This window comes from Rhodamnia argentea, chromosome 2 (genome assembly GCF_020921035.1).
Source record: "Rhodamnia argentea isolate NSW1041297 chromosome 2, ASM2092103v1, whole genome shotgun sequence".
NCBI lineage: Eukaryota > Viridiplantae > Streptophyta > Magnoliopsida > Myrtales > Myrtaceae > Rhodamnia > Rhodamnia argentea.
The window spans coordinates 8,041,585-8,069,248 of record NC_063151.1 but is presented as its reverse complement, the minus strand read 5'-3'; the positions used below and the strand labels follow the sequence as shown (position 1 = coordinate 8,069,248).

Sequence of the window (27,664 nt, the reverse complement as noted above, 5' to 3'; positions counted from 1 at the left end):
ATAGCCTCCCGCACTTAGAGTCATAGAAAGGAAGCTTCAGTTTCCTGCTAGACTGATCTGTATTTTGCACAGTATTTGCTAATCGACTTATCAGCCTAGTACCCTTGGTTATGAGATACTGTGCTAAATTGCACCGCGTCTGAAATGTGAAAAATCTACTTGTCAGGGACTAAAGTGAAAAATTGCATGAACTTTTATCATTGCAATTGATCGTTAGTTAATTTTTTTCCTTTGTACCGGATCTTTTTAGCACGGAAAGGAAACCGTACAAACTTGAGAACCCTCGCACCAGGTGAACGACGGCGACAATGTCTGAAAACCTTCGCGAGCAGAGACTCACCGAATCTCCGAGAACAACATTTGATTACGTGATGGAACGATCGGACTTTATGAAGAAGAAGAAGAAGAAGCGAATGCGGCAAGTAAGTTCCTCTGGACTGTTTTGGATGGATCTGTTTCGAAGTATGACTCAGTTTTTACCTGCATCGCTGTTTAGCTAGCTCCATGGGTTAATGCAGGTCGAATCGCATTCATGGCTGTTCCTTTATTTTTTATTGAGTTTGCTCTCCATCAGTATGATTGTGGATGAGGATTTGGGAGGAAATCGAGTCATTAGTTCTGCGATCGCCTCCTGTGTCCAAAATATTGTCCGTTGCTCTGTTAATTGCAGTGATCGATTGTGATCAAGCTGAAACAAAGAAGCATTAAGGAAAACGAAAAATAAAATTCTATATTAACACTCGAAAAAAGATGGTGGCCACAGGCCATGGAAAAATGCAATATTGACAGTTGGAGTAAGAAAATTCTGATATTGGCGTATTTGGTGTACTTTCTTGCAAGTATTTAATATGAACAGTTTGATGATTTGATTCTCACAAGAGAAGAGAGTTGTTCCTCAATCAGTTCTTGGTTGTTATTGACAATTCATTAGAAAGGAAATATTATCACTTGGAAATCGATTTTCGCTGAGATAACAGTCATGGCCAATCATTTGCATGAGCCTATGAACTCTCTTGCTACCAATTCCGTGGTTGACATTGTTGAAAGTAACACTGGCAGCTTTTAGGATTGAGGTTGACATTGTTGAAACTAACACCTGCAACTTTTAGGATAGAGGAGCGAGCCTTTTGGATAAATGCTTGTGCTAGAACACTTATCATCCACGTCCGTTATCCATTAAAGATCCTTCAACATGCTCCTTTCTCGTCCAATACTTTGATTCCATCCTATCATTGTCAGTGGCGGGTGGCCATGGGATTGCTAGTTGGAGACTCATTGGTTCGCCTTCTTGCTAGCCCAAAAGCTATGTCCTAGATTGCCGTGGTTTTTTCGTGACTGAGACTAGATTCTGAATGCATTCAATCACGAACACTTGATAATGAGTGGGAATCCATATCCCTTTTCCTTCTTTTTCATTGAGAGTGATTTAGATTGATTGGACCTGCGATTATCAGATGTGGTATAACCAAACCAAGTAGCTAGCTCCAATTGGGATGTTAATTAAGGGATTTGGATAGAGGGTTCTTTGTACACAACATTGAAACAAGTTTGTAGGCAATCATCCCTTGCCTGAATAATAAAAGTTTTGATACATTAGCCACCAAGATCAAGTATCGAACAGGATGGGCTCCCCTTATAGTTCAACAGTAATTGGAGATAGTGGGTGTTTCACAACAGTTGTCTATATATGAACTGGTATTCGTTTTTCATATGCATATGCTTTTCCTGTAATTAGAATCCTCTGATTGTTTCGTTCAACATTACTGAGTGGCCGGCTTTTTAGATCCTTCATATGGTGCTTATTTCCATGTATTCTCATAGGGAAGGGGCAAAGAATTTTACTTGTAAAATGTTCAGCAGTTGAAAATCCTGGTACAGGCCATGGGAAAAGTTGGTTTCTGATGAAAGTGACTTCTGTACTCTGATAAGGGCCCCTGTGAAAGGCGATACTTCTAGATAAATCGTACTGCATTTCAAATCCTTATCGATAATCCAAAGAAAGTATACAAATTGATCGTCACAGAATCAATTCATTTCTCTCTCCTGAGCTTTAAGGATTCTGTCCAATGTTCTTGTGGTTCACTTTTCCACAATAAAGCCAATTGTCTGTGCACTCATATTCTGATTGATGTGCCACACGGAATGTTCATAAATGGGAGGATCTAGCATAACAACGCCTAGCAAATGCACTGAAATCACATGACTGGAAATTGACATGGAGGAAGTAGTGTCGTGTGTAAGTTCAAAGTGAGAACCATTAATTTTGGTAAAATGTTGTTGTAGGCAAGTAATGCATCAAGCAAGTTAGTTATCCATCAATATTTAAATGGAAGATGAAAGAAGTTAATTGGGTGGGGGGTGATGCTGACAAAGGGAAATGTTGGAAGAAAGTTATATTGGGAGAGTACTTATGAGGTGATAATAAACCCCCTCTTGTTAATCCACTTCACAATTAAAAATAGGGTACATAAAAAGGCTGGAGGGAAGGTGTAACATGATTAAGAACATGTAGTCAGCATTTGAGCCTGTCAACAAGAATAACCTTCTTGGCAATTTCATTGGAAGCATCCTGGTCAAATCTTATAAATAAAGAATGCCTTTCATCATGTAATTTGTCCAATATAATATGGTTCAAAATGATACCTCTGTGTTTACAATTAGAAAATAATGCAGCTCAGAAAGAAGCTATGGCAACTTCAGGACTTATAAATTTGTCTCATATTTTCTGATCGTATCATCTATATAAGAGAATCAGCTTTTTACTTTTGAAAATTTCACCAAGACTATAAGAAAATAGAATACAAGGGAAAGAGAGGAATGTTCATGCTGTTTATTAATCCACCTTTGTGTACCCAATTTTTGCCCCTTCCTGCATCTTCTTCTAAAGTGAGCTTCCATTGAATCCCTCTGCATTGCTTGATGAGGTTAATTTGTCTTTGATAAAGATTTTTTTAAGTTCAGTGATAGCTATGCAAGAACTTTAGTACTTATTTCAAATTCTCATTGCTTGTCTTATTCTGTTAACAATTGTAAGAGCATTGTGGCATCAGTTTCAATGGCCATGGTGATTGCCAATCAGGGAACTGTTCAACCTGCAATGAACTTTTTTTTTTTTTGGTCAAAATAACCTATCACCTCGATAAAGTCGATTGAGGTCGTGATCCATCATGCTACCGATATTTCGAATCCTTATCATCCTAGAAAAGGCATATGGCATAAAGTCGATTGAGCTTGAGAGATATAGCTGTTTGGTCATGTGGTCCTTTCCCTACAAGTTGGAGCAACCCATCTTTGGCTCCTGATAGGTAGATGAGCCAGCTTAGATTCTTATCATGATAGGGAAGGGTCAGTCAACAATTCCTTATAACTTGACGCCGTTGAAACTGATGCCACAACCTTTACTAATGGGAAAGTTCTTTACAGGGACCTATTGCGTACCTTCAGCCTTTAACAAAGTTATGCTGGAATAATTTCCAAAAGAAAAAGTGAAACCATGAATGAATAGAATGTGAATGTTATGTCTATTCTACTTATAGAAAGGAAGCATCCTGTCATGATACCAAATCTCAAGGAATATGCAGGATGAGAGATCTTTTCTTTGCTGAGTGATGGAGTAACAGTACTTTCCTCCAACTTTGGTACTGGTGTCATGAAAGTCCACATTCGAAATGCATGGTGAGATCAGTAATTTTACAAAGGATCAAAAGGAGGTAAAGTAATCAGCTGAAAGATTGCCATAAGTAGAACTGCATTGTGTTTTATGCGTTCCACTGATCTTTTTGTGCCCTAATATTATGCTGATCAGGTGCATTGAACTGTTACACGCAAAAGACAACAAGAAGAGCAACATCGAGGAGCCAGGTGACATGAAAATGGAACATAATAAATTTTCGGGCTGCATTAAGGAGTTATTGGTTTTGAATTCGTAACTTGATATTGGGCTCCATAAGATTGTTCCTTATGACATTCTATGCCTTTTGGATGGACAGTGATGTTTATGCGGTGCATAGTGTGCCTGGAGATTAACTAGCTAACTTATCAAAACTAGCTACGTACATCTTGTATAGTGATTTCAGGTGCAGAGTCTAGACCAAATGGGGACAATTCTTGCTTGTCGAGGCGATACCTAGGTTTGCACTTCCAATAACTCATTCTCACAATATTTACCGTGACAATATTCCTTGACAATATGAATTTTTTATCACTCACCCACGGAGTGTTACAAAATGAAAGTTGATGCTTGAGATTAGTTTAGTAAGGACATTTGTATAATATTGCATTATGAAAATCGTAGCTAACAAATGACGAAAAAATATGAGCCTCAATGAAGGGTCATCAATTACACAGTGGATTGGTTTGTAAACTTCACGTGCTATGGCACCAACTGCCTATGAGGACCAAACTTATGTTTATTTCAATTGAATGGAGGCTCGAGTTGGAAACTTGGCTGGTGGAGTGGTATGCTAACCTTTCGATCTGCATCAGACAAGACGCAGGTAAATATAAGCACGGAACAGATATTCTTTTCGCCCTTGTACCGCTGCTTGAGGTTGTTGAAATTGTGAATTGGGGTTTCAGATCTGACCTGATGGGTAGGTTGGAATTTCAGGAACCATCCTTTTCTTCACTCGAAAGATCACAGATGATGTGCAACTGAAAATTTTGATGAAGTGCAACGGTACTCCTATAAAAATTTTGGTCATTCATAGTTGCTAGCCAACCATGTTGAATGATGGAACATCTTTGAAGCCATGAGCAAAACTACAGGAGCTCAAAGTCGATGTTTGTTGGGCCTTTTCTACTTAATCCACGATGCAGAAGAAGCTGGCTGACTCTGAAAATTTATACGGTAGAACAGGATGACTTGCAGGTCAGATCGGCTGTACACATTATCGATACGGTCATAGGCATGGAAATTGAAACTGAAGATTTTACAAACTCCGTGCCCAAACGACCGGGTAAAAACATAACTAACTCTAAGCATGTCCGACTTGAGAATGAGGCAGTGGAGTGGTGATGCTTTGTATTCGGGATCAAACTATTCTGTGAGCGAGTGAATGCCGACGGTGATTATCGACCCAAAGAGCACATAACTCGATGGAATTCCAAAATATGGTTGCAACTCCCACTTTTTGATGCGGAATTGCCTCAAAACTCCCCGTTTCGGAAACGTATAGTACCCAGAAAGATGCTTTGAAAATTTGAAGCAGAAGCAAGATTCTGTGAAAGAACCATGCGAGGCCCAATCGAACAAACGGAGCACAGATCAAACTATATTTGAGGGATCCCATATGAAAGCACATGCCGGGAATTGCTTGATGTACCTATGCAAGAGCTAGAAATCACAAATAGAACAAGAAATATGAAAACGAAGCTCATTCAAATATGTCCAACCGATTTCTCATGACACTAAGTGCAAAAAGGTCTTCACACACTGGAATTTTCATTTTTTTAAAGGTTTGTGGTGCAAGGTTTTGTATCGCGTGAAACAAATAAATAGAAACAATTTTAAAAAATAATCGCATGTGTCGATGGAAAAAATTAGCCAATGAGACAAACTACAAGGAAAAAAAATTGCATACAGTAAAATGCGACTAGATATATGGTCGGTGTAGCAGTGAATTTATAAGAAAAGTTTTTGCACAGTGAATTTATGAGAAAAGTTTTGTGACAGGGGATCTAAAAAATCGAGCACAATCGAGAACGGTTCGAATTTTTGTTTGAAATCGGAGTTGATGATTGTTTGAAATTGGATAAGCTGCCGCTTCTTGATTAGAGTTTGTTCTCCAGTTCTGTTATTTTTCAGTTAAGGCAGTGCCTAGTTCTCTTGGAGTGATCTCTTCATCTGAGGATGCTGTCTAAGGACGATAAATACAATGAAACTGGTCAGTTTGTTACATGAAATAAGACATATCTTGGAGGACTAATGGCCTATGTTGCAGTTCTTGTTTGGTTGAGTTGATGAACTAGGATTTGATCATCGGGCGACGAGACCGAAACCTTCTGGGCACTTGTCGGTTTTGATTGAAATTTGTTCTTTCAGTTTATTATCTTTGGGGAGTGGGGAGATGATTATTGTCTGGTGCGGGTTCTATGAGGTGGTAACCTACTGCGTTTTTTCTCTGGGGCTGAGTTATTTGAAATCTGGCTAAGCTACCGTTTCTCGGATTCTAGACGGTTAGTAGTTTGAATGAAGTTTGTCCTCCTGTTCCGTCCTTTTCCAGATATGAGAGTTCTCTTTCCTTCGCAGGTTACAGTCTTAATGCATCGGATTACGGCTAGAGAGATCAGTTGCTTGTTATCTATTCAATGTCGTCCTTGTCATACCTTTTTCTCTCCTTTGTCGTGCGTTCATTCTTGTGCTCTTCGGGAGGCTTCTTCGGTTGTAGTGCTGTCTTGTGGATTAGCAAGCTGGTCATCATCGGTTGCATTAATCTCTCTCACTATTCTGTTCGTTCGCTCTCTATTGTTCTCTCCGGATGATTTTTGAAGCATCCGGCTAGTTGCAGGAATCTAATTTACGCTCCTCTTTGATCGTTTATTGATTCGTTGACCGGTCGCGTTCGCTTGCTCTACCAGCTTACTCTGGAACTTATAATTCGGTGAATCGGCAGTGGCTTCTTTCCTCTTGGATCGTTCTTTTTGGTTTCAGATGTCGTTGAAGTGCGAAAAAATGCGATGACGCTGGTCAGTTGTTGCATAAATAAGGCGTTCTGTGCTTTTTGGAGGATCGACAACCCGTTTTGCAGTCTTTTTTTTTGGTTTAGATGATGAACTACTAGTCTTTAATGACATTTTCATGCCTGGGCGATGACTGAAATGTGATAGCCTTCTGGGCACATACAGCAGTGTAGTTCTGAAACTGAACATGTGGTGCCGACCTTGCTTAACGTGTAGTGCCAGACTTATGTTGGCTCTAATCTAATGTGAAATATGAATATTAGTATTTGGTGTGTTACAACCTGATCTCCCTATTCTTTATGCGACATAAGCTTCACCGTATGATAATAATCTCTTACCGAATGAAATTAGCTAAGCATAACGATCTAGACGTCACGGCTCTGCTGGTAGTACCCAGAGTGGGAGTGCTACGGCCTCGAGTCACCCAAAATCATAGTAATCCTTTCCTTAAAATCCCAAGCGCATTGACTATATAAATGTGTGCCCAAAATCATACATAGGGACGGTTAAACTGGGATCACCTAGATCCAATTATGCACGCACAAGGTCACATGAACCTTCCTTATCCACGTATTATATCAAAATGCCGCAAGGACTCTAAACTTGCGGACTTCTTCCCAACGCCTCCCTGGCTCCCGACCCCATCCTAGGCTGCCGTGGCGGTCGAGCCACCTCCGTGCTCTCCGTCATCTGGTCCGTCGTCCTCATCACTACCATTCACACCGTCAAACATGTCTTGGGGAATGGGTCCCTCCCGCTGACTATCTATGTTGATGAAGATTGCAACGAACTTGTACTGTCGGTTGGCCATTCCTACAGCCACGTCCACGGTGATGGTGGTGATCACTCGGGTGAATGCGATGCCTGGCACACTTGTTGACTCGAAATCTTGACTCTCAGATTCTAGGGAATCGAACCCATTTTCTGTCAGTCTAAAAACAACATACACTACAAGTGTAAGTGATCTTAGCAAACGACTTTAATTACTCTAACACTCATTCGATTCATAACAACAGTAAATTTTAGGTTTATGATGAGGACTCTGTTTAGAAGAAGAATGAGAGGACTTCTTAGAACATGAGAGATTTATTTGTAGTGTTATGTTTGCAAAAACTTTTGCACTTAATTCATGGTTGATGGTGGATTTCAAATCATCATATTTTTGAGAAATCTAAAGTTGAATGCTTTCTTGTGACCGGTGATGTCTGCCCTCACTCGATCGGGCGAGGCCACCCTCAGGCTAGGCCGGTGAATGACAACCTCGACTCCCCCAAGGAGAGCTTGCCTCACCTCGCCCAGGCCCTTGCCGGCGAAGTGTCGGTGAGAGAGCCGGCCTTGTGACTTTCGGATGCACTCTGCAATCAAATAGAGCAAGTAATCGATGGGAAACTGCGAGGTTCTTTCTTACGTTTGCACCGGGCGCGAGACAAAATACAAAAAAATAAATAAATAAAAAGAATAGAACCCAAATATTGCTGAATTGGCTATAAATACGGTAAACTTATTATAAGACCAGCCCTTACCAGCTACGATGGGGCGTTGACGCTTCATTTTTCTGCTTTTTTGTATTCTTTTTTCAAAACATAGCCTTTTTTTTTTAAATATAGTCCCGGTAATATATTTGCCAAAAAATTATGATTAGGACTAAAATGTTCTAGTCATGAGTTTCACTTTTAGCAATGTAAACGCCACGTGGAAGAGAGAAAATGATTTAAAAAAAAGGTCAAATTAGTAATTTCCACTGGTTTTATTGAACGGAGTTAACGGAGGAACGTGATTGTATTTTTTTGAAAATTTTAAGACTCAATTGCATTTCATGACTAGCTTTAGAACGTCCAATGCATTTATCCGATTTTTTATTTACTTGATTAACACTACGGAGCCTTGACCCTATATAGCCACGTCCATATAATTGGGAACCATGGCTTCCAAGGCCACGATTTGGCTATAGTACCGTATTATTTCTCTTAAGTTAGAAACAAAATTGCCAGAGGGGCACTACACGAGTTTAACCCGTCTCTAATAGTAAGTAAACTACAGAATTCCACAAAAAAATAATCATGATTACTATTATTTAATCCATTGTTGGTGCAAGATACTTTTTTCATATTCACATTGGATGAGGATATACATATAATGGATAACCACGAACTATGACGTGCATAAAATTCAAACACCATGGATGCTCACATGGACATCTACATTGGTAAGATGTTATTCACGTCACACGATGATGTTGTCTGATGACCATAATGGCTGGATTTGGCCGGATTTGGTATCGGAAGGACTTGATTATAAAATTTTGTGAAAATGGAATAATCTTTTCGGACAAATGAAAAGTGCGTGGACTTAAATCTGAACAAACGTGAAAGTATAGTGACCAAAAAATTTCGCTTTATGTGGGGATTTTCTGGATCAGCCCAAAAAGAAGAAGAAGAAGAAGAAGAAGAGGAGAAAAGGCCCAGCATTTGAGAAACTTGATGACATCGCGAGTCAACTCGGGATTCCAACGAGTTTAGCGAGTTTGACTTGCCATCCCGAAGCGATTTCTTCTGCTTGTGCAGAGAACGTTCCCTTCCGCTTTCCACTTCTTCTTCTTCATTGGTGGTCCTGCAATAACTTCTTCTTCTTCTTCTTCTTCTTCTTCTTCTTCTTCTTCCGATTTCGATTTCGATTTGCAGCGCACCCATATTCTCAGTTTTTCTTGGATTTGAGGACACCCCCACCCCCATCTAGCAGCAAGTGATTTGTATGACTTGACGGTATGCACTCTAGCTTGTATGGTTGATGCAGTTGATTCCTCTTCAATTTTTTCGCTTTTACTGGTTGGGTTTAGATCACTACCCCCCGTGTCAAGAAAGACACCACGGTTTTCCATTCGAGAAATTTCAATTTTTTTGCTTTCTGATGAAATAGCACAGTTGATACACTCCATAGAATCTTCTTGAGTAGCGGGTGATGACATTGTGGTCCATGAAAACCCACGCCCTCACAATTCCACCACCTGCTTGATGAAATTCCAGAAAGCATCTGCTTTGGAATGGTCCTTATTAAGTTTTACATCTTTCTGTTTGTACTGATACTGTATACTCTCTTAACTCTCTGAATTTAGTCTATGTACACGTGTTAATTCTGGATTCCTGATGGACGAGTGATCCTCCAGGTTTCTCCTATATGCTCGCCTCGAGGTTTTGTAATATCTCAGTTATTGGCAAAACTAGTGTTTCGTGCCAAGAGGTGAAGTATGTTAACTAGCTGGAGTATGTTTAATGCAACATAATTCGTCTCTCCACTATGACAGCGTGAACAGACAAGTTTCCCCTTGGCCTTACCTTTTCCATCCACTATTTCCTGTCGATCAATATCTGATATTTTATCCCCACACAAAACCTGGGTCGCTAGTATCCATGTGTGTGCTGCCAAGCAACTGTTATTCTGAACTTTTGATTGCAGTGAAATCAGATCTTTAGCTGGTTGAGTTGTCTTCTTTGTGGCAGCAGATACCTGAAGTGACAGTCAGGCAGTCGTTCAGCTCAATGGTGAGTGTCGTATTGACTTTTTCTCCTTGTACTAGTACTAATTGTACAAGGAAGTGCAGCACATCAAAGCGTTCCGTCCTCTTAGGATACTACGCCTCTTCTTGTACTCATAAGATGGAGGACATTGTAGTATCCTGTTACCAGCCTCGTCATTATCATGGTCGGCTGAGTTCACAATTTTGTAAGCCAAGTAAGTTCCCCTGCCTCATCATTATCATGGTCATCTAAGTTTGCAAAAATAGATGAGCCAAATAAATCCCCCGCAGGAAGTCGTGGTAGTTACCTTAGCTATGTAGTTTCCTGTTCCTAATCTTGGAGGTTTTTTATTTTTTTTCTTGAATAAGGTAAAAGGTTAAAAAACAAAAAAAAAAACTCTTTAGTTGTTTCTTGCACCACCTTGACTATAAAAATTTTGTGTTTGGCAAATGGCTTATTAAAAATTGCATGTTACAGCTGATATTGTTCAATTTTTGAACAGTTCTTTCCAGCTCTAACCTTGCCAATATTTGGTGCAGTCTTTCCTAGAGGCCATTCATCTTTCTTCTCTTCAACAGTTTGTCAAGCGAAACAAGGGGATAGTGCTTTTACTGGCGAAAACATTATACTAGATCAGCAAATTTTAGAGCAGGAGCTGCAAGTCGCCATTAAGGAGGAAAACTATGCGAAAGCTGCAAAAATCAGGGATACGCTTCATAGTATTCAAGAGGATAGCAGAGCATCCGTGCTAGCAGCAAATGCTGAGTTTTACAGATCATTTAAAAGTGGTGATTTATCTGCCATGCAAGCTATTTGGTCAAAAGGGGATCATGTTTGTTGTGGACACCCAGGTGTCCTTGGCATATCTGGTTATGAATCAGTTATGGATAGTTGGATTCATGTATGGGGAAACTATGAGTTCCCATTGGAGATTGAGCTGCGAGAAGTTAGAGTTCATGTTAGAGGGGATTTGGGCTACGTTACTTGTGTGGAATTGGTTAAAACCAAAGGTAGCAGCTGGGGAGGGCAGTTTGTGACTAATGTGTTTGAGAGAAGTGATGGTCAATGGTTCATTTGTGTCCATCATGCTTCACCTGTCGACTTTTGAAGAGTGTTCGCTGAAATTTTTTTGTTCATTGGCAAAATTGTCTGTTTCCTGTGGATCCGCTACTCTGGTTTGACCTTGTCAGGTTCTTTAATTGGTTGCTTGGTTTTTTCGCTTGTTATTCGCTCTTCTTGAAACCGAGGGAATAGCTTTGTCGTGAATCTAATCACACATTAAATGTTTGGTAAAGAAGAGGGTGACCCTCACAGGAAGTTGCCCAGTCCAAACAGAACTAGCCACACTTTTAAGATCGTCGTCTTGCAAAAGTTAAATCATTGGATGGAGCGCCTCCTCATGATGGCGTGTCATCAAATTCTTATGGAAGTTGTAAATTGAGCAGAGATTGTTTAAGCAGTAGTTTTAATGGAGCAGGGCTATGTCAAACAATCAAATATCTTTCGTTATCAGAGTTTGATGGAGCTTTACGCATTCATCGGACGTTGCGGTCACTGAAACCTATCTTATCTCAAGATTGGAGCCCCAGCTTCCCGATATATAATTACAATGAAACGAGTGATAGATTTCCGCATCATTCACATGCTCATTTGATTGCAAGACCAGAAGGCAAAGAATTGCGGAATTAAAACTGAGTGGGAGGCAAGAATGTGGTTTGCAGGTCAATCCGTGCTCACATTCCCCTTTCTCTCATCTGTGATGTTGTGACAGTATTGATACTGTCAATTGTAGGCAATGAGGTGTGATTCTTCCTATCAAAACAGCGTGGAGGTGAAGTATGGCTACCTCACAATTGCAGAAGATCTGCTACGGTTGCAGATTCAAGCTCCAGGATGACTTCCTTATATTAAACAGTGACACAAACTATAGCGACCCTATAAGCCAGTAAAGCCATCGAAGCATCTCTCTCTTTCATACCAGACTAGGCCCCTGCACCTGCAATAGTAAGATTGTGTATGGAGACCATCTTGACTTAATTTCACCCGCCTGCTGGAGGAGCTTCCCATAAAATTCTTATTCCTCAATTTGTGCACTTGCGTGTTATCTAGCATGATATGTAGTGGCGGTGGCTTTTCTGGTTCGGTGAACTAATTTGATGGTTAAAAAACTCAAGCAAGTGCAATGTACTGTGCGTTTGTTACTTAGAAAAATCTTCTATCATCTGAACAAGAGTCATGAATCACATAATCATCCGCATGTGTACATTATGATGGCACTATTTCCATCTCCACATCCTTTCATTCTGCCCAACCGTAATTTGGCTTTTCTTTCCTATTACGGGATAATGTTTACGAACACACAACTCCAATAACTATGATACATAGAAGTGTTTATCAATCCAAGTATAAAACAAAAAGTAAAAGATCCAGTTTATTAATCCCGCCCAAATTCAGTCATCAACAGATGAACTTCCGGAGAACATTGGAGAATCCATGAAGCTAAGAAAGTCTACAATGCAACATGAAAGTACAAAGGAGAGGGTAGATCGTTCAGGAACATTTCCATGAAAACTTACAGCTCTCGAGTTAGGAACCAAGAAAAAAGAACATTAACGAATCAAGTAGTCTCGAGGTTTTCCAAAAGGAGGGATTAAATCCCTTGAACATAGCCTAAATTACCAAACATTTCATTTTTCCGTGTAGTCAGAAGCTTCAGTATTATGTGAACTTCATTAACCCTCATCATCAGCCAACAAAACTTTTCCTTTCAAGTCAGGTGCAATCCCTTGATGATCGCATGTGCTGTATCCAGACAGGCAGCAAAATGCTGAGCAGTCACCAGCCCCAATTCCCATTTAATTATGCAAGAACCCTCAGCTTACGCACATTCCAAGCTGGAGTTCTCCAGCAATCCAGTGCATCAAATGAAGAGGCAATTTATGACTTTGCCGCCTTCTCTTCACTCAACCATACAAGATGGTGGTATTTATGCTTGTTTGCTTTACAAACGGACTCAAATCCCTCTAAAACTGGCGATTAAGCTATGATAATCTTAGAGAACCATACTTCCTTAGTGAGACTGCCACAGAATGCATCAACAGTGAACGCCATTACCATTCATAGGTACGGCTTTGCATGAGCCATTTAAAAACCTGGATGCATTTCCATTCATGTAACTTTTCATGACTGAGGATCCATTACTCATGCCATTAGTGATTGCCTTGCTTCCATGGCATAAGGCTCCGTCCCACTGCCCACATGAAGCTGCTATAAGTCCTGTTGCAGTTGAAAGTCAACGGTAAAACACTAAGGCAGGTTAATCAGAAGAAAGCAAAAATTCTGCTAAAAGCAAACAAGAGCGAACTGGATTATGATATCTATCTTACTGGCACTCCCAAATAAAATGGTAGAACTAGGTGCCTAAGACAATTTAAATATTCAAACTGATAATATAGGAACTTCCACCACCTAAATGGGTCTAGGAACCAACGAATTCTCCCGACTCTAACGGAATAAAACTCTGAGACCAAGCATTATCTTGGCAAAGACACACCATCAAACAGGAAACACAACTGAACAGACCAAGCAAATTCACGAGCGGTGGCACTATTCCAGATAGATCGTGGATGCTTCTCAGAAAGTCATCATTTAGGTTCATCATTGGTTGCATCAGCACAAGAAAGTTCCCATGCAAAATTAAGTGGAACTTTCTCTCTTAGATAGTGGTTAGGATGGTTACAGTGAAAGAAAGACAAATGTACAAATGAGTAGAGAACCATGGAGACATTGACGTGCATGAACAGGGACGACAAACAATTTATATTTAACAATGCATTACCTAAAAAGAGACCAGAAGGTTTTCCTGGCCTCGACTTAAACTCTGGGTGGAACTGAACACCTATGAAGTACGGATGATCAGGCAGTTCCACAATCTGCAGTTGACGTATAGAATTAAATATGGAATCAACAAGAAAGCAGAAGTACTTAATGGTACTAAATGATCTGGTACTGCCACAATTATTATGAACAAACTACAATGGAAGTACATGAAATGTATCCGAAAACATAATAAAAGTACCACGAATACTTACTTCCATGCGCTGCCCACTTTCATCCCTGCCAACAAATCGCAGGCCGGCCTTTTCCAGTTGTGGTACTACCTCTGGATTTACCTAGGTGATATCAACTAACCTTGTTAATCACCAAGCAGCAAAGGAAAAGAAGATTATTCAGGACTGATATGATAAGCAGTTTTATGCTGATATGGGTTCACCTCATATCTGTGCCGATGTCGCTCATCAACAAACCTCGCATTGCCATACCTAAAGGAATAAAATTTCTATGAATACACCGAATCTTTTCATGATACATCATATCTTGGAAGTATGATACGACCACATAGAATAAAATTAAGCCTTACGCACTTGTTTATCCAAGTTTAACACTCGTGAACGTGAAACAAATTTAAAAATCTTCGAATTCCTTACAACTTTGCAGATTTGCAGTCAGTGTTCCTGAAATAAGTCCTCCTTGTTCCTAAACGCATCGTTCCCCCCATGTGAGTCTTTGAAACCTGATAAATGTAGCCCATGAATGGATGAAAAGTAAATTAATAAGCCAGAAGGGATAATAATCATCATCTTTAGTAATATATTGTAGAAAGTACTGCATGCCTCTGGCATAAATATGACGCAAGGATTCTTCGTCTCAGGATCAAATTCCGTGCTGCTTGCGTCATCCAAGCCCAACACAGATCTTGCAAACTCTATAACAGCAATTTGCATCCCCAAGCAAATGCCCAAGAATGGGACATTATTTTCCCTTGCATACTTTGCTGCGAGAATCTTCCCTTGCACCCCCCTATCACCAAACCCTCCTGGAACTAGCACTCCATCAGCACCCTGTGCACGAAAAATAGTTCAGTTGTTCAATCAGTTGTGATCATGGAACTAGCTGGTATCAGCAGATGAGGAAATCAAAACTGCATATTGGGCCAAAAGGCTAGTAAAGTATAAAACAAAATGTACCTTCAATGAATTCCATGCATCTTTATACGCCTCAGGAGACTGCTACGAAAACTAAGTAGTCAAAGACTATTGTCTACTGATAGTGTACAACCTAACTACTATTCGCGACATACAGCAGAACAACAATAATAAGTCCCGTAAGAAATGAGGTTCAGCTTCACCTCTTTCCAAGTAATATCCTCCAGGTCACTCGCAGGAACCCAGTCTACAATAAGTTTCCTTCGGCAGGCGACAGAAGCATGTAAAAGAGCCTGTCGTGACCCAAACTGTAAGAATAATTTACAATAAAACTTCTAAGCACTACACTGCACACAGAGATTCCGCGAGCATATTTTTGACAAATAAATCTGTCATTATGGACGGATGGCATAATGTGACAAAGAAAAAAATGCCAATCAGAAAGGTGTTCCAGAAACTTCATTTTCCAAAAAGATTTTGAAATGGAAACAAATGAGATTCTAGTTGTTTTCAAATAGAGACTCATTTGAAAAATTTTCACACTACTAAAGTGGTTGCATCAGACTTGAGGGGTAAAATGTGAACCCAATCACCAAGAACCCAAAAAAAAAAAGGAAAGGCATTAAAGCAAGTAATCAAATTGCAAGCATTGCAGAATCATCCAAGAGACGTATTATACAAAATGCCTGCAAAAATGTGACTCTTCAGTGAGCCAACCTCACCTTCAGGACGGAGAGATAAGAATCTGACAGCCCTGTGTACTTTCCTACCATAGCGATTCGTACCTGCAACGGGCACAAAATAAAAGCATGACAACTGATATCACACGGATAAATAAACCCAAACAGCCCAAAAAGAAGTTCAAGGCCTACCGTATCACACAACTGGTCATAAACTTTTGTGCGAGCAGTCCATTCCTCCAACTCCGGGTTCCTTGCAATGCTAGAAAGAAATGGCGACATATTGAGTGATGCCCAAGAAAGCAGAACAAAGGGGCAAGCATTCCTTTATTGAATGAAAAAACAAAAGGCAAGGGAGAATCGATTCAAACCACATACCCCATTAGGTTCAGTCCCTTCAGAATTGCTTCATGTGCCTTTTGGTCCTATTATGAGTTGAAAAAAAGGTACGAACAAGCAATATTGAGCTTTATGCTATGAAACAAATATAGAAGGCATCTGGTTTGAATTTTGAAGTCCCTAAACTACTTACTCTTAGCAGCAAAGGAATGTGCCAAATGTTTGGGACATCATATAGAGTCAAGATGTTTTCTACCTGGAATCAAGTTGCTTAGAAATGATTAATGATTGGTCAAAAAAGACCAACAAATTTATAACCACTTAAGAGCAATACCGGCACATGGCAAAACTGAGACAGCTTTCCTTTAACGTTCTCATCAAGCACCTGTGACAGATGACCTGACAACTTTAGTCTACTATCAGCACAATTATTAAAAGAAGTACAGAAGTGAAAGACGAGGTAAACCTTTGCACTTCTACAAGCTAGAATATTTGGGGTCAACCCCAGTCCTCTAAGACCTCGAACGCTATGCTGGGTAGGCTTTGTTTTCTGCAGGACAGTATCATAAAATGATGGTTAGCGTGCTAAGGACAAAATTCAGGAACACTCTTCATTACTGAATCCATATCTAGCATCTTAAGAAATCAGACAATTGACAAGTTGATTCTGACAAAGATACCTGTTCACCAACAACATTGAGTACAGGAACAAGGCTGACATGAATCAAGCAGAAATTACCAGCTCCTGAAAGAATATTTAGGCCAGTAAAGAACAACGTTTTGGCGAAAACTCTCAGGAGCAAATGTACTTATAGCAAACATGGTGTAACCTTACCTACTCGGTAAGAGAACTGACCAAGTGCCTCAATAAATGGCATAGATTCGATATCCCCTGCATTTGATATGATTTTAGTCCACCCAGAAGCAGTAAAATGATAGCCACTACCGATGCGATTTACCTATAGTTCCACCAAGTTCAATGACGCAAACATCTGCTGGGCCTTCTTGGCCGTCAACCGGTATCATGGCTGCACGTTCTATCCACTCTTGAATGGCATCCGTAATGTGTGGAACCACCTAGAAAACAGCAAAATCTGGTTAAATAATAATCTAACCCAGCACTAAAGAAAACCTGAAAGTGAACGTAAAATTAAACCACAGACAATGCTAAGTCAAGTTGAATAGGAGTAGGCAATAGTTGCAAAGCTCTACATTCTACAAGATCAAATTGCCAAACAGACCTGGACAGTCTTTCCGAGATAATCACCTGTCCTCTCCTTGTCAAGAACCGACTGTTAAAATACCAAGATTTATGTTAAATTTAGGAAGGCGCATTGCTTGATTGTCAAAGGAACCCATATACAAAATGCAAGAGTTGATGAGTTTGCATACCTGATAGATTTTTCCAGTTGTGATGTTATTATCCCTATTCAAAGTGATGTCGAGAAATCTTTCGTAATTTCCGAGGTCCAAATCCACCTAAGAAAAAAATATCGATGGACCTTTTACTCCATTACCAGGAGAAAATTCTCGAGAACATGGGCAGATAAGCAAAGAGCGCGCGTATGCTCGATAAGCAAGTGCAAGCGTGCAAGGTCGAATGACACGTACAAGGAAGGACTGTTACCTCGCCACCATCATCTAAGACAAACACCTCGCCATGCTCGAAGGGGGACATAGTCCCGGCATCCGTGTTCAAGTAAGGATCTAAAAAGCATCACAGAACGACAAGAGACAATCAAGAGCCAAAGGAGGCAAAGAAGAGGAAAAGATACGGCAAGGCAGACAGAGCGGGGATTACCAATCTTAATAGAAGTGACGCGGAGGCCGCAAGCTTTGAGGAGGAGCCCGATGCTACTGGCGGTGACGCCTTTGCCGAGGCCGCTGACGACCCCACCGGTGACGAGGACGTACTTCATTGTCTGCGGCAAAGGCAAAAACCCATGGGGCGTGCCAAAAATGTCAGTCGAGGCTCTGTCAAATGCGGAACGGAAGGCATGAACTATGAACTAACAAGTCGAAAAGACGAGGAGGAGGGAAAGTGGAGCGAGCGGTTTGTTGGGCGTGACAGAAACCAAAGGACAAGGCAGAAACAAAAGTGGGTAGACATGGATATGAATGCCAAATCTTTACAGAGACAGAGAGAAAAACACAAGGACAGGGAAGAAGCCGCTGTTGGGTGGGGAACGGAGAGAATGATAAGAAACCTTGTTCGGCTCACAATGGCGGTTGATACGAGGCCTCTTCCGACGACCGTTGCTCCGCCTTGCGTCGGCGGAGGAAGTCAACACCCTCTCTCCCTCGCTCGCTCGGGCGCTGGGCTTCGCTCCTTGTCGTGGCGGCGGGGGATGGGAGAGCGTTGCGTCCCTCCTCCCAACTTCTTATTTAGAGGGACGAGACTCCCCTAGTCGCCCCCACTCTCCAGAAGGAAAATCAGAAGCCACGAAGTGCCTGCGAAATTGCGAGGGTGGACTTTGTCTCCACCGTAATATAAGGCCGCAGGGCAACACTTCGGCTATAAAAATCAAACTTTGATTGCAATTTCTCTTTTGTAGTAGAAGTTGATTTCTTTTTTTAAAGAAGTAATTTTTTTTATTTCTTCAAGTGATTATGAAATTATTCTTGTAGCAAAAAAAATTTGAAGTTATGTAATTAAACGAATTTTTGCTCTAAAAGATACGTTACTAAATGAATTTATGCTCTAAAAATATTGTTATGCGCATCCTAAAGATCTTGTATTATTTCCCCCCTTCCTTGATTTTTTTTTTCATGTGTTCCTTGAAACGTTATGAAGGTATTAATCTTCGCACTTTATAATTTTCTCGAAAAATTTTAAATAAGATCTTAAAGCACCTTCATTTTCTCAAATAAAAGCTTGAAGTGAACATTATTTCAAAAAAATGCCTAAAGTGAATCTTGTTTTAAAAAATAATCTGAAATGGCCATGAAGTATTAAAAAAGGACCTGATTTTAAGGGCATTTCTGTTATTTCTATTTTTTAATTTTTTTCTTTGTCTTTTCATTCTTCTATTTTTTAAGAATTAAAAGAAATAAAAAAAAATACACACCCTCACTTGTGGGCGCCCCCCGTCGCCAGTGGGTATTGGTCTCTAGGGTTGCCTTGGTTAGCCCTTGCCGAGGTGTGGGGGATCCTGATGGCCTTAGCCCTCTCGCCTGTGTGTATTCCTATTTTTTTTCAATTCTTTTAATTTAACAAAAAACCAGAAAAATAAAAAAAATTAAAGGAAAAATGATAAAAATACTTTTTAGGCTATGCCTTTTTTGAGATTTCACGATCACTTCAAGCCCTTATTTGAAATTGATATACCATTTCATGTCCTTATTTGAAATAAAGTTCACTACATGCTCTTATTTGAGACAATGATAGTATTTCGAGCCCTTATTTAAAATTTTCCCTAATTTTCTAGACATTTTTTAATCTCTTTTCGTAATTCTATTTACCCTCCCCACTTATCTGTTTTATATAATTACAGTCGAAGAATATTCGCTGACGTTCTCACCCACGTGACATTTGACTATACTTGTCACGTGCCAAGCCACAGAGCTCGTGCGCTATTTCAATAATTTGTCCTTCTCAAACTTCCTCTCACTTGTTCAACTTAAGTACGTACGTAGGGGGAAAAAAAGGGTTTTCTCGAATAGATTTTACCAATAAAATATATTAAAAATACGTGTTTTGGCAATAAATATAAAAAAAAAATTCTCGAATATTCATCCCGATCGTGACATCGTATCATGCATCAGAGCGAGGTAGATAACAACATCGCTTCATCTCATTTCCTTTTTAAAATATACATTTTCACTATACGTGTTCTTAGTTAGAGCAATATGTAATGTAGGGAAATGATAGAAAAATTCATTAAAAGTATACCTTCATTATTTGTGCAACATTAGTCCGCAATTGATTTTTTGTCCATGGAGAGAAACTTCTACGCAGAAAAAGCTTTTATTATAGTCCAATTCAATTAACCAATAATTGTTTATCCCGAGAAAGTTATCACAAAAGAAAAAATTAAGTTAAAAATGGACATCACAAGGAAAGATGAAGATCACATTTGTGACATGGTTGAAAAAAAAAAACTTAGAAAATTACTAAACAAGTTATAAATTTATTGCAATTGCATCACTTCAGTCCTAATTCTTTTTTTTTTTTTGCGCCAATTCATTTTTTCAGATCAATTTTAGCCAGCCGACATTGACGTGATAATTCTTAATAATATTTTAATTTTTTGAATTTTTATTTTATTTTTTTACTCTCCCTCTTCCTTCAGCTGATTGCCGGATTGGCAACCAGTCCAAGGCCTCTCCCTCGCCCGCCTCTAGTCGATTGTCGATCCGGCCACCACCTGAAGGAAGAAGAAGAAAGAAAAAAAGAAAATTGAAGAAAAACAAGAAACAAATAATTTGAAAAATGTTAAATTATTATAAAAAATTATCACATCAGCATCAACTCGCCAAAACTAATCGAAAGGATTGGATTGATACAAATATAAAAGGTCTAAAACTGAATTAATACAAAATTACGCATGTAACACATGCAACATGACTAGCGCATGTTAAACTTTAAAAATACAAAAAAAAAAAAAAGGTACATAGAACTTCGTGTTGGTCTTGGTCCCTCATACTAATTGGGATAATTAGGGTCTGTATGGTAACCATTCCGATCCAAAAAAATGATTCCGATTAAAATAACTTTCATTCTGTTTTGTGATTCTCAAAAGTGATTCTTTTTCTCGGAACCAAAATTTTTTTTTTTGTTCTTGTTTTTGCCCCAAAACTATTTTTGGGAACATAATTATAATCAGACTCATTTACGTTACAAAATATGATTCTCACCTTTTTTTTATTTTGAAAAACAAAATTTGAGAACCAAAATAGTTTCTATACAGGCCCTTACGATGTGAGTTTGTTTATTTTAGTCATGAAACTTATAAAGTCAATGCATTTATTTGAGTCTTTGCGTTTGCTTGACCAAATACAGTGACAAAACAACTTTACTTCCGTCAAAGTCCCTTGCCCTTTCGCAGAAGGCCCTTGCGTTTGCGGTGACCCCGAAGAGGGGCTGCTGATGGTCAATTCCACCCCCCCATCCACCCACCCCGAACACCCAATTCTTTCTCTCTCATCTGTTCTCAGTGGATGATGGATTTTGCAAGATTTAGGATTCATCATGCCAAGGATAAGGATGAGAATCAGAATTTCCGCACTAGCCGCAATCCCGCCGCTGCCTTTGCTCTGTGTACAATGTTAATGTCCGTACTACTTACTATATGGAGATCAAATGATCAGTTTTGGTTCATGCACCTTCTTGTATCAACTTTAATCTATCGAGAAATGTCTTCCGGACAATATGGCTAGAACATTTGGCCTATGTAGTGGCTGTGAACCTTTCAAGTATATCAACTTTTTCTCTTGTCATGAAGGTCATTTCACTTGCATCTGTTTTACAATCTCAGGTTAGTCCGTGGTTATGCAGATACGATCACTTGTCAATTCATTTGTGTACACTTTCCGCTAACCGTTTCACACTCCTTGCCTCAACTTTGTTCACTCAACTATGAACTGTGAAGCTAACATGAGAAGGGGGAACAGGATTTCATCAACTATGATCTGTGTGGTGTCATGTGTAGACTGAAGGTTTCGAACGACAAATTAGATCAACTTGGTCAGCCTTGTGGCATGTTATAAATCATCCCGTGAGTTTTACCCTTATTTCCAATCCTTGTCCTTGGACTCTTATGATGCGTCCCTCGCAAGATCTTTACACTTAACGCGTTGATGACAGGAGAAAATGCCCTAAGTTGAGATGAATGTATGGAATCAATTCTTTTTGATGAATAGACTGACATGAAGGGATCTTCCTCTGCCATGCAATGGGTTTCAGGGGATGGGCCAGCATCTAGTACTCATACATACGTACATAAAATCTCTGTGTTCACCTTTGTACATTGAACAGTCTCTCTAAACTCAAGTATCTTCCTGAGGCTCAACAGAAGTGCAGCCAGTGTGTGTGTGTGTGTTTTTTTTTTCAGTCCTGGTGGAGTAATCACGTGTACAGTCTGAGCCTGCTGGTGATTGGCTGCCGGCATATCGGACAACTGGACAATCTCCGTTCGCATTCTCTGCAAGCCTGCAATTAATCATGTTCACTGCATCAGTAATCCTATCAAGGAGAGCTCTAGTTAAACGACAGCGAAGAACACTTTGGAGAAGCTTCACCATGTGACCGCAACCGAACGCCATGTTCTTGGGATTTGTCAGGCAAACAGGGCACACCTATACAGAGAGAGGAAGATGGAGAAAAGACGTAGTGAGCAAATTACTCAGTATTGGAAAGCCCATCTGTAGTGTTGCAGTGTAAGACATTGCAAATTAGTCCAGTTGCTAGGTAAAATCATGTTGTAGGAGTCTTTACTGAATCTAGTTATCCGCTAGAGCCAGGGAATACATAGACAACTGTGAAAGGAAGTAACTCCTGGGTTTATTTCTTCAAATAACTTCATGTGAATTTGGTTCATAGCAGGACCAACTTGCATTCATGTAACGGAATACCCGTGATGGATTATATTGGAAAGATTTGGCAGAATGCTTTCGATATCACAGATTACTCTCTGGTCTGTCTAACCGACAAACATTCGAACCGGTAGATTACACTACTAATGTGCCTCTCACCTTTCTAGCCCAGCACAGCAGTGCAGTACCTTCCAGCTCAAAAAACTAACAGATGAGAAAGCAAAACTCGCTACCTGGTTCTGCTGGTCATCAGCTGAGGCTGAGAGGTTGGTAGGCATTCTGATTCCACCATCCCGGTGCGGACCTCCTGGTGGCGGAGGACGTGGAAACACCCTCTTTGCTTTGCCCCTAGCATGCCTTTTTTGGTTCAATAGAGGAATTGAACATTCAGATTTCGGTGGGATCAGGGAACAATAGATAAATTACTAGATTCAGTGAAGTCGATGCATTGCTATTGAATGGAGTGAAAAGATGCTGAATGTTGGTAACGGGGAGAGAAGATCTGGGACGCAGACATACATACCCAAGCAGTCCAAGAGCGAGGGTGGCTTTGTACTGGAAGGGGATCTCCATGAGAGCAGCAAGAGCAAACGCCGCTTCTTTCTCCGATGGACTTCCACTTTTAGACATGATGCTAGTGAAATTCACAAACTGCTCAGACCCAAAAAATTTTCTTTAATGAAGTGTCCAGTCCGAAAATTTCTTCTTTAATATTGTTATTTTTTTTAATAATTTGAGGGCCACGGGCATGGTGACCCGGCTACTTGAGACCCCGTGAAATATTCCGCATACTTTGTAAATCGATTAAATCTAAATTTTTTGCCTGTACCGGTGGCCCCAATTTAAAGTAGTTTGCACACAGTTTGTGAGATCCGAACGGGTAATCTCCAGCTCCTAAACTGGAAATCCATCCCTCAACCACAACTGCGACAATCCCATGGCTTTAAACTCTCAACCATAGAAGTGAGTGGAGTAGGAGTAGGAGTAGGAGTAGGAGTAGTAGGAGAAAGAGAAGAGGGGTAACCTGAAAATTATCAAATTCACGTTTAGGAATCCTGTCGTCGAACTTTTGCATGTCTTCCCAAGGCCCGTCTCCAACTCCAACAAGGACGATTGCAAGCGGGAACAAGCTAGGATACGAGAATCTCCATCAGAACGGACACTAATTTTGCGTTCACTTCTCTACGTAGCATAAGGCTCTACCATAAGCAGGATTTATAGAAACTGTACACTAATTTTGCAGAAATCTCTGCTGCGGCCGAACGGAGAATTTGGGCCGATACCTTTCGCGCAAAAGGTTTCGGACTCAATTGGCAAAAAAGAAGCGGCAAAGTTCTAGTTCTACCTTGCTTCCACAATGGAGCCAATTGTTCTCTCTTCTTGTGGACTGAGCTCTTCATCCCTTGTATCCACACTTCTTGTGACCTGTGTGTTTAATTTCAGTTATTGCTCTTCATCTGTATGAAAATCTTTCAATGGTCTGTCATCTGTGATATACACTATCGGAAATACAAAGATCGTATAAAAGACCGGTTAAACCTTTGTATCACATAATTTATACCGCGTAATTGGTAAGATTCGCATGTCCGAATCTAGAAAAGGGCTTGAAGTTACGCCGGGGCATCGCATTTGTATTGATGCCTCAACTTTTATCATGGCGTGAATGCAGGAGGTGAGAGAAGGAGAGAGAGAGAAGGGGGCGATTCATGTTCAAACCTGGCCATCTGCAATGATAACCAATACATGGAACTGGCCGCCACTTTTCTCCACAATGTCCATGGCGGCCTCGACTATCGGTCCGTAAGATGTCGGCCCTAATTAACAAAGCGAAAAACTAGGTACTCAAGACTAGTCCAGGGAGAAAGGGAAGTGACAGCTATAAACATGCCAGGAACCACCAACCTGCAAGCTTCAAGCTCGGAACTATTCTTCTATAGCAGGCCAAAACTTCCTCGAATCCATGGCAGGGGGAATGATCGCTGTGAAAGCTGAATACTTCTCGATCATGAGTCGTGACTTAGAGAGTTGGGGGCAGGGGAGATTAAGATGGTGAGATACAGAGACACCAGACAGGATTTAGGAAGCGAATAACCATGATATAGGAGATGAATAATCATACCATCCCCAAAGCCAAAACAAGGAATTAAGTTGTCTTCGTCTAATGGAGCCAACGTCTTGCCGACGATAGAGATGGCTGTCTCATAGGGATTCGGCACGTCTCCGATGCGATGCAAGCTCCGGTTGTTGAACGAGACCTTGCCTGATAGCATTCGATTTTGTTAGATAATGGAAACCGGGTTCTAACTAAATTAACGAATTTCAAGGCTCAACACATCTTGTAAAACCTGTCCACTCATTGCTTTTGGTGAAATCTATGCCGAGGATAAGATTGGAGGACTCCAGCCCGGCTTCTCTTAAGGCCGTCGTGACCTATACCAGAAACATCCTTAGTTTAGCGCCGCACACTGAGAAATCAATGTTTTGCACCCTACTGTTTTACTACTGGGGTATGGCAGTCGGTCGTCTCGGCAGGGCCAAACGTACCTGATCGAGGGACGAGAAGCGATCCGGAATGAAGGCATATCTCTGCTTGGCAGACGAATCCATTTTCACCTCTGTCAGATGGTCAGGAGATCTACTGCTGGTTATGCTCGTGCTTCGGGTGGTGGCAGGACGGCGGGGTTGCTGGCGGAAGCCGCTCTTGAGAAAAGAGAAGAAGTTGCCCATATCTCGCACAGACTTTGCCCAGAAGGAGAGTCTGAAGGCATAATCGTGATGATGGCTAACGGTGAGCGTGAAGGCAAAGGAAGGAACAAACGACTTTTTCCCGCTTTGTTAGCCTTTTTCACATTCACACAGCAACTAAAATAACCGGCTTAACGCTCACGCTAGCACTGAGAGTCTAACCTCGGCTCACTGTATTTCGGGTCCTTGTATGATTATTTGTACGAAGACGAGTAATGGATGTTGTGTCGGAGATCCGCAGGCTTACACTACCTTGAGAATTTACATGAGCTTTGCTTCTTATTTCTGTTGGGTCCGATTCAACTTAGCTCAAGCTCGTAGCTCTTGTTTGATATCGGATAAAGCAAATCTCGGTTTTCGTTTCCCTTGTCATTGGATCTCCATGGAGTTCTAGCAGCTTGGTAATTTGCATCTTTCGACTTTGGGTGTGTCACAATGCCAAACAATACGGATTTATCTCAGTCCAACTAAATCTCAATAGATGCTGGTAAGTGCAGATAAATTGTTGGTACGAGAAAATGAGCGACTTCCGGATAACTTGTTGCTAATTTACCAACACTTTCATGAAATTACGAACTTCTTTTTGATAGGTTGCAAATTAACAATATTTTGTACTAACTCATTAAATTTTATTTCTATAATATATCAAGGTTTCAAACTCACTAATCCTTACGTGAAATTACCAACATAATTCAGAGTGATTTACAAACTTTTATCAAACTAAATTACCGATCATATTTATATTATCAACTCTCATTTAAGTTACTTACCAAACATTGCTTATTTTTTCCTTCTCTAAATTTACTGACTTTTGAATTAAGTTACCAATTCTTAAAACTAGTTAGTAACTTAATCGAAGAAAAGTTGATAAGTCGCAAAAAAAAAAAAAAAAAAGATGTTGACAATCTAATATAATAACTGATCAATTTAATGTGTTGTGAGCAAAAGTAAATAAAAAAATTAGAGATAAAAAGGTTGGTAAGTGCAAAACAAAATAAAAAGGACAAATGAAGTAACTCAAATAGGAGTTGATGACGCAAAATTAGTTGGTAACATAATCGAAGAAAAGTTGGTAATCATAGAAATTGAGGTCGATAATCTCTAAGAGTTGGTAAATTGAGAGAGTTGGCAAGTAAGGGAAATAAAAGTGGTAACTTGATATGAAAGTTGGTAAATGACAAAAACAAAATATAAATATCTATAAGCAACTCAACAGAAGAAAATGACTGAGTATAAAAGTGGTAACTCCATATGAAAGTTGGTAAATGACAAGATACTGAAAATTATGTGAGCAGTAACTTCTTTTCCAGCAGTTTTTTATTTTTCATTTTTTAACACTTACAAATTGTTTCAGAAATCTACCAGCACTTTTTTTTGGAAAGGAGCACTAAAATTGTCCGCTCGCGCGGAAACTCGTATGCGAGAATTCCTCTTTGGGGTCGAAAATTTTGCCAGCTCTCAATTAATTATCGATGTTATATGACATTATCTCTGTATTTATAATGTGTAAAGCATCGCCCTTGAATTAAAATGAGAAGGCATTTGAGAACACTTTTTGAATCCCTTGAAGTGCAAGTAAGGTATTAATAGCCGAAACCAGTAAGTCCAAGTAAAGAGTACGAAGCATAGTAATTAATAAACGCATTAAGGATTAATTTTTCCGCAAATGTTGAACTCTAAATATCTTTAACAAGAGAATAAGAACGTTTTAAAGCAAAATTCACCCCCAAACACTCATTAGACATTTGGTTAATGCTGCGGGTGCTAGTTAGGTGCATAGCTAAAATCCCTCTCATCATGTCCTTCTTCATAGGCTCTGAGTGGTTGTCATGTCTCTATGTTCCTTTTACCTTTTCTCTCCCCCACGCATTCACTCATTTAGGAGGGAGAATTCTAAATGAAAGCCTGATTTGTTCTCATTTTTAAAAAAAAAAAAGCTTGAAGTGGACATTCTTTCAATTAAAGGCTGCTGTCTTTATTTCAAAGAAAGACCTAACCAAAGGCATTTTCGTCATTTTTTTTCCTTCTAGTTTTCTTTCTTTTTCCCTCTATTTTGTTCTCCTCATTTTCGCCAGCGGTTGGACGTGAGATTGGCCACCGACAAGGCTGCCCTTAACGGTCGCAGGGGATGGCCTTGTCCGGGCGAGGCGAGCCCTCGCCGGCCACAAGTGAGGCCGGCCCTCGC

The 27,664-nt window shown here is 40.1% G+C and overlaps 3 protein-coding genes and 1 long non-coding RNA gene across 10 annotated transcripts; 2 read left to right on the top strand and 2 right to left on the bottom strand.

The window, feature by feature from the left end:
• The first annotated feature begins 554 nt into the window (after positions 1–554).
• LOC125313709 lies at positions 555–4,477 on the top strand. Its single transcript, XR_007197301.1, has 3 exons — positions 555–2,236; positions 4,077–4,130; positions 4,429–4,477. It is a non-coding gene; the product is annotated as an uncharacterized LOC125313709 (long non-coding RNA).
• A 4,869-nt stretch (positions 4,478–9,346) lies between these two features.
• LOC115738573 lies at positions 9,347–11,395 on the top strand. Of its 6 annotated transcripts, XM_030671203.2 has the most exons (4): positions 9,353–9,443; positions 9,845–9,988; positions 10,179–10,410; positions 10,736–11,395. In XM_030671203.2, the coding sequence occupies exons 3-4, from the start codon at positions 10,218–10,220 to the stop codon at positions 11,302–11,304; spliced, it is 762 nt and encodes a 253-aa protein (XP_030527063.1). In that variant the 5' UTR covers positions 9,353–9,443; positions 9,845–9,988; positions 10,179–10,217; the 3' UTR covers positions 11,305–11,395. The 6 variants fall into 6 exon arrangements, with proteins under 6 accessions (XP_048129533.1, XP_030527063.1, XP_030527066.1 ...); XM_048273576.1 differs by having other exon boundaries at positions 9,347–9,423; positions 9,845–10,410; XM_030671206.2 differs by having other exon boundaries at positions 9,845–10,410; positions 10,775–11,395.
• Positions 11,396–12,738: 1,343 nt separating this feature from the next.
• LOC115738571 (CTP synthase) lies at positions 12,739–18,579 on the bottom strand. Of its 2 annotated transcripts, none has more exons than XM_048273574.1 (22): positions 18,422–18,579; positions 18,002–18,122; positions 17,828–17,907; positions 17,593–17,679; positions 17,442–17,492; positions 17,160–17,277; positions 17,036–17,092; positions 16,881–16,945; positions 16,667–16,750; positions 16,535–16,585; positions 16,394–16,456; positions 16,240–16,286; positions 16,054–16,123; positions 15,904–15,966; positions 15,385–15,474; positions 15,224–15,262; positions 14,870–15,097; positions 14,684–14,769; positions 14,470–14,518; positions 14,288–14,368; positions 14,035–14,128; positions 12,739–13,472 (listed from the first exon to the last, which is right to left on the bottom strand). In XM_048273574.1, exons 2-22 carry the CDS (start codon positions 18,117–18,119, stop codon positions 13,291–13,293), a joined length of 1,803 nt encoding a protein of 600 aa, XP_048129531.1. In that variant the 5' UTR covers positions 18,120–18,122; positions 18,422–18,579; the 3' UTR covers positions 12,739–13,290. The 2 variants fall into 2 exon arrangements, with proteins under 2 accessions (XP_048129531.1, XP_030527058.2); XM_030671198.2 differs by having other exon boundaries at positions 18,408–18,577.
• Positions 18,580–22,174: 3,595 nt separating this feature from the next.
• On the bottom strand, positions 22,175–25,502 carry LOC115738572 (E3 ubiquitin-protein ligase RGLG4). The gene is given in 12 exon segments (XM_030671199.2): positions 22,175–22,351; positions 22,441–22,497; positions 22,968–23,091; positions 23,258–23,385; positions 23,759–23,864; positions 24,080–24,159; positions 24,451–24,548; positions 24,637–24,750; positions 24,854–24,994; positions 25,080–25,164; positions 25,279–25,466; positions 25,469–25,502. Coding segments are annotated over 12 exon segments (1,239 nt in total). The 3' UTR covers positions 22,175–22,267.
• Positions 25,503–27,664: the final 2,162 nt, after the last annotated feature.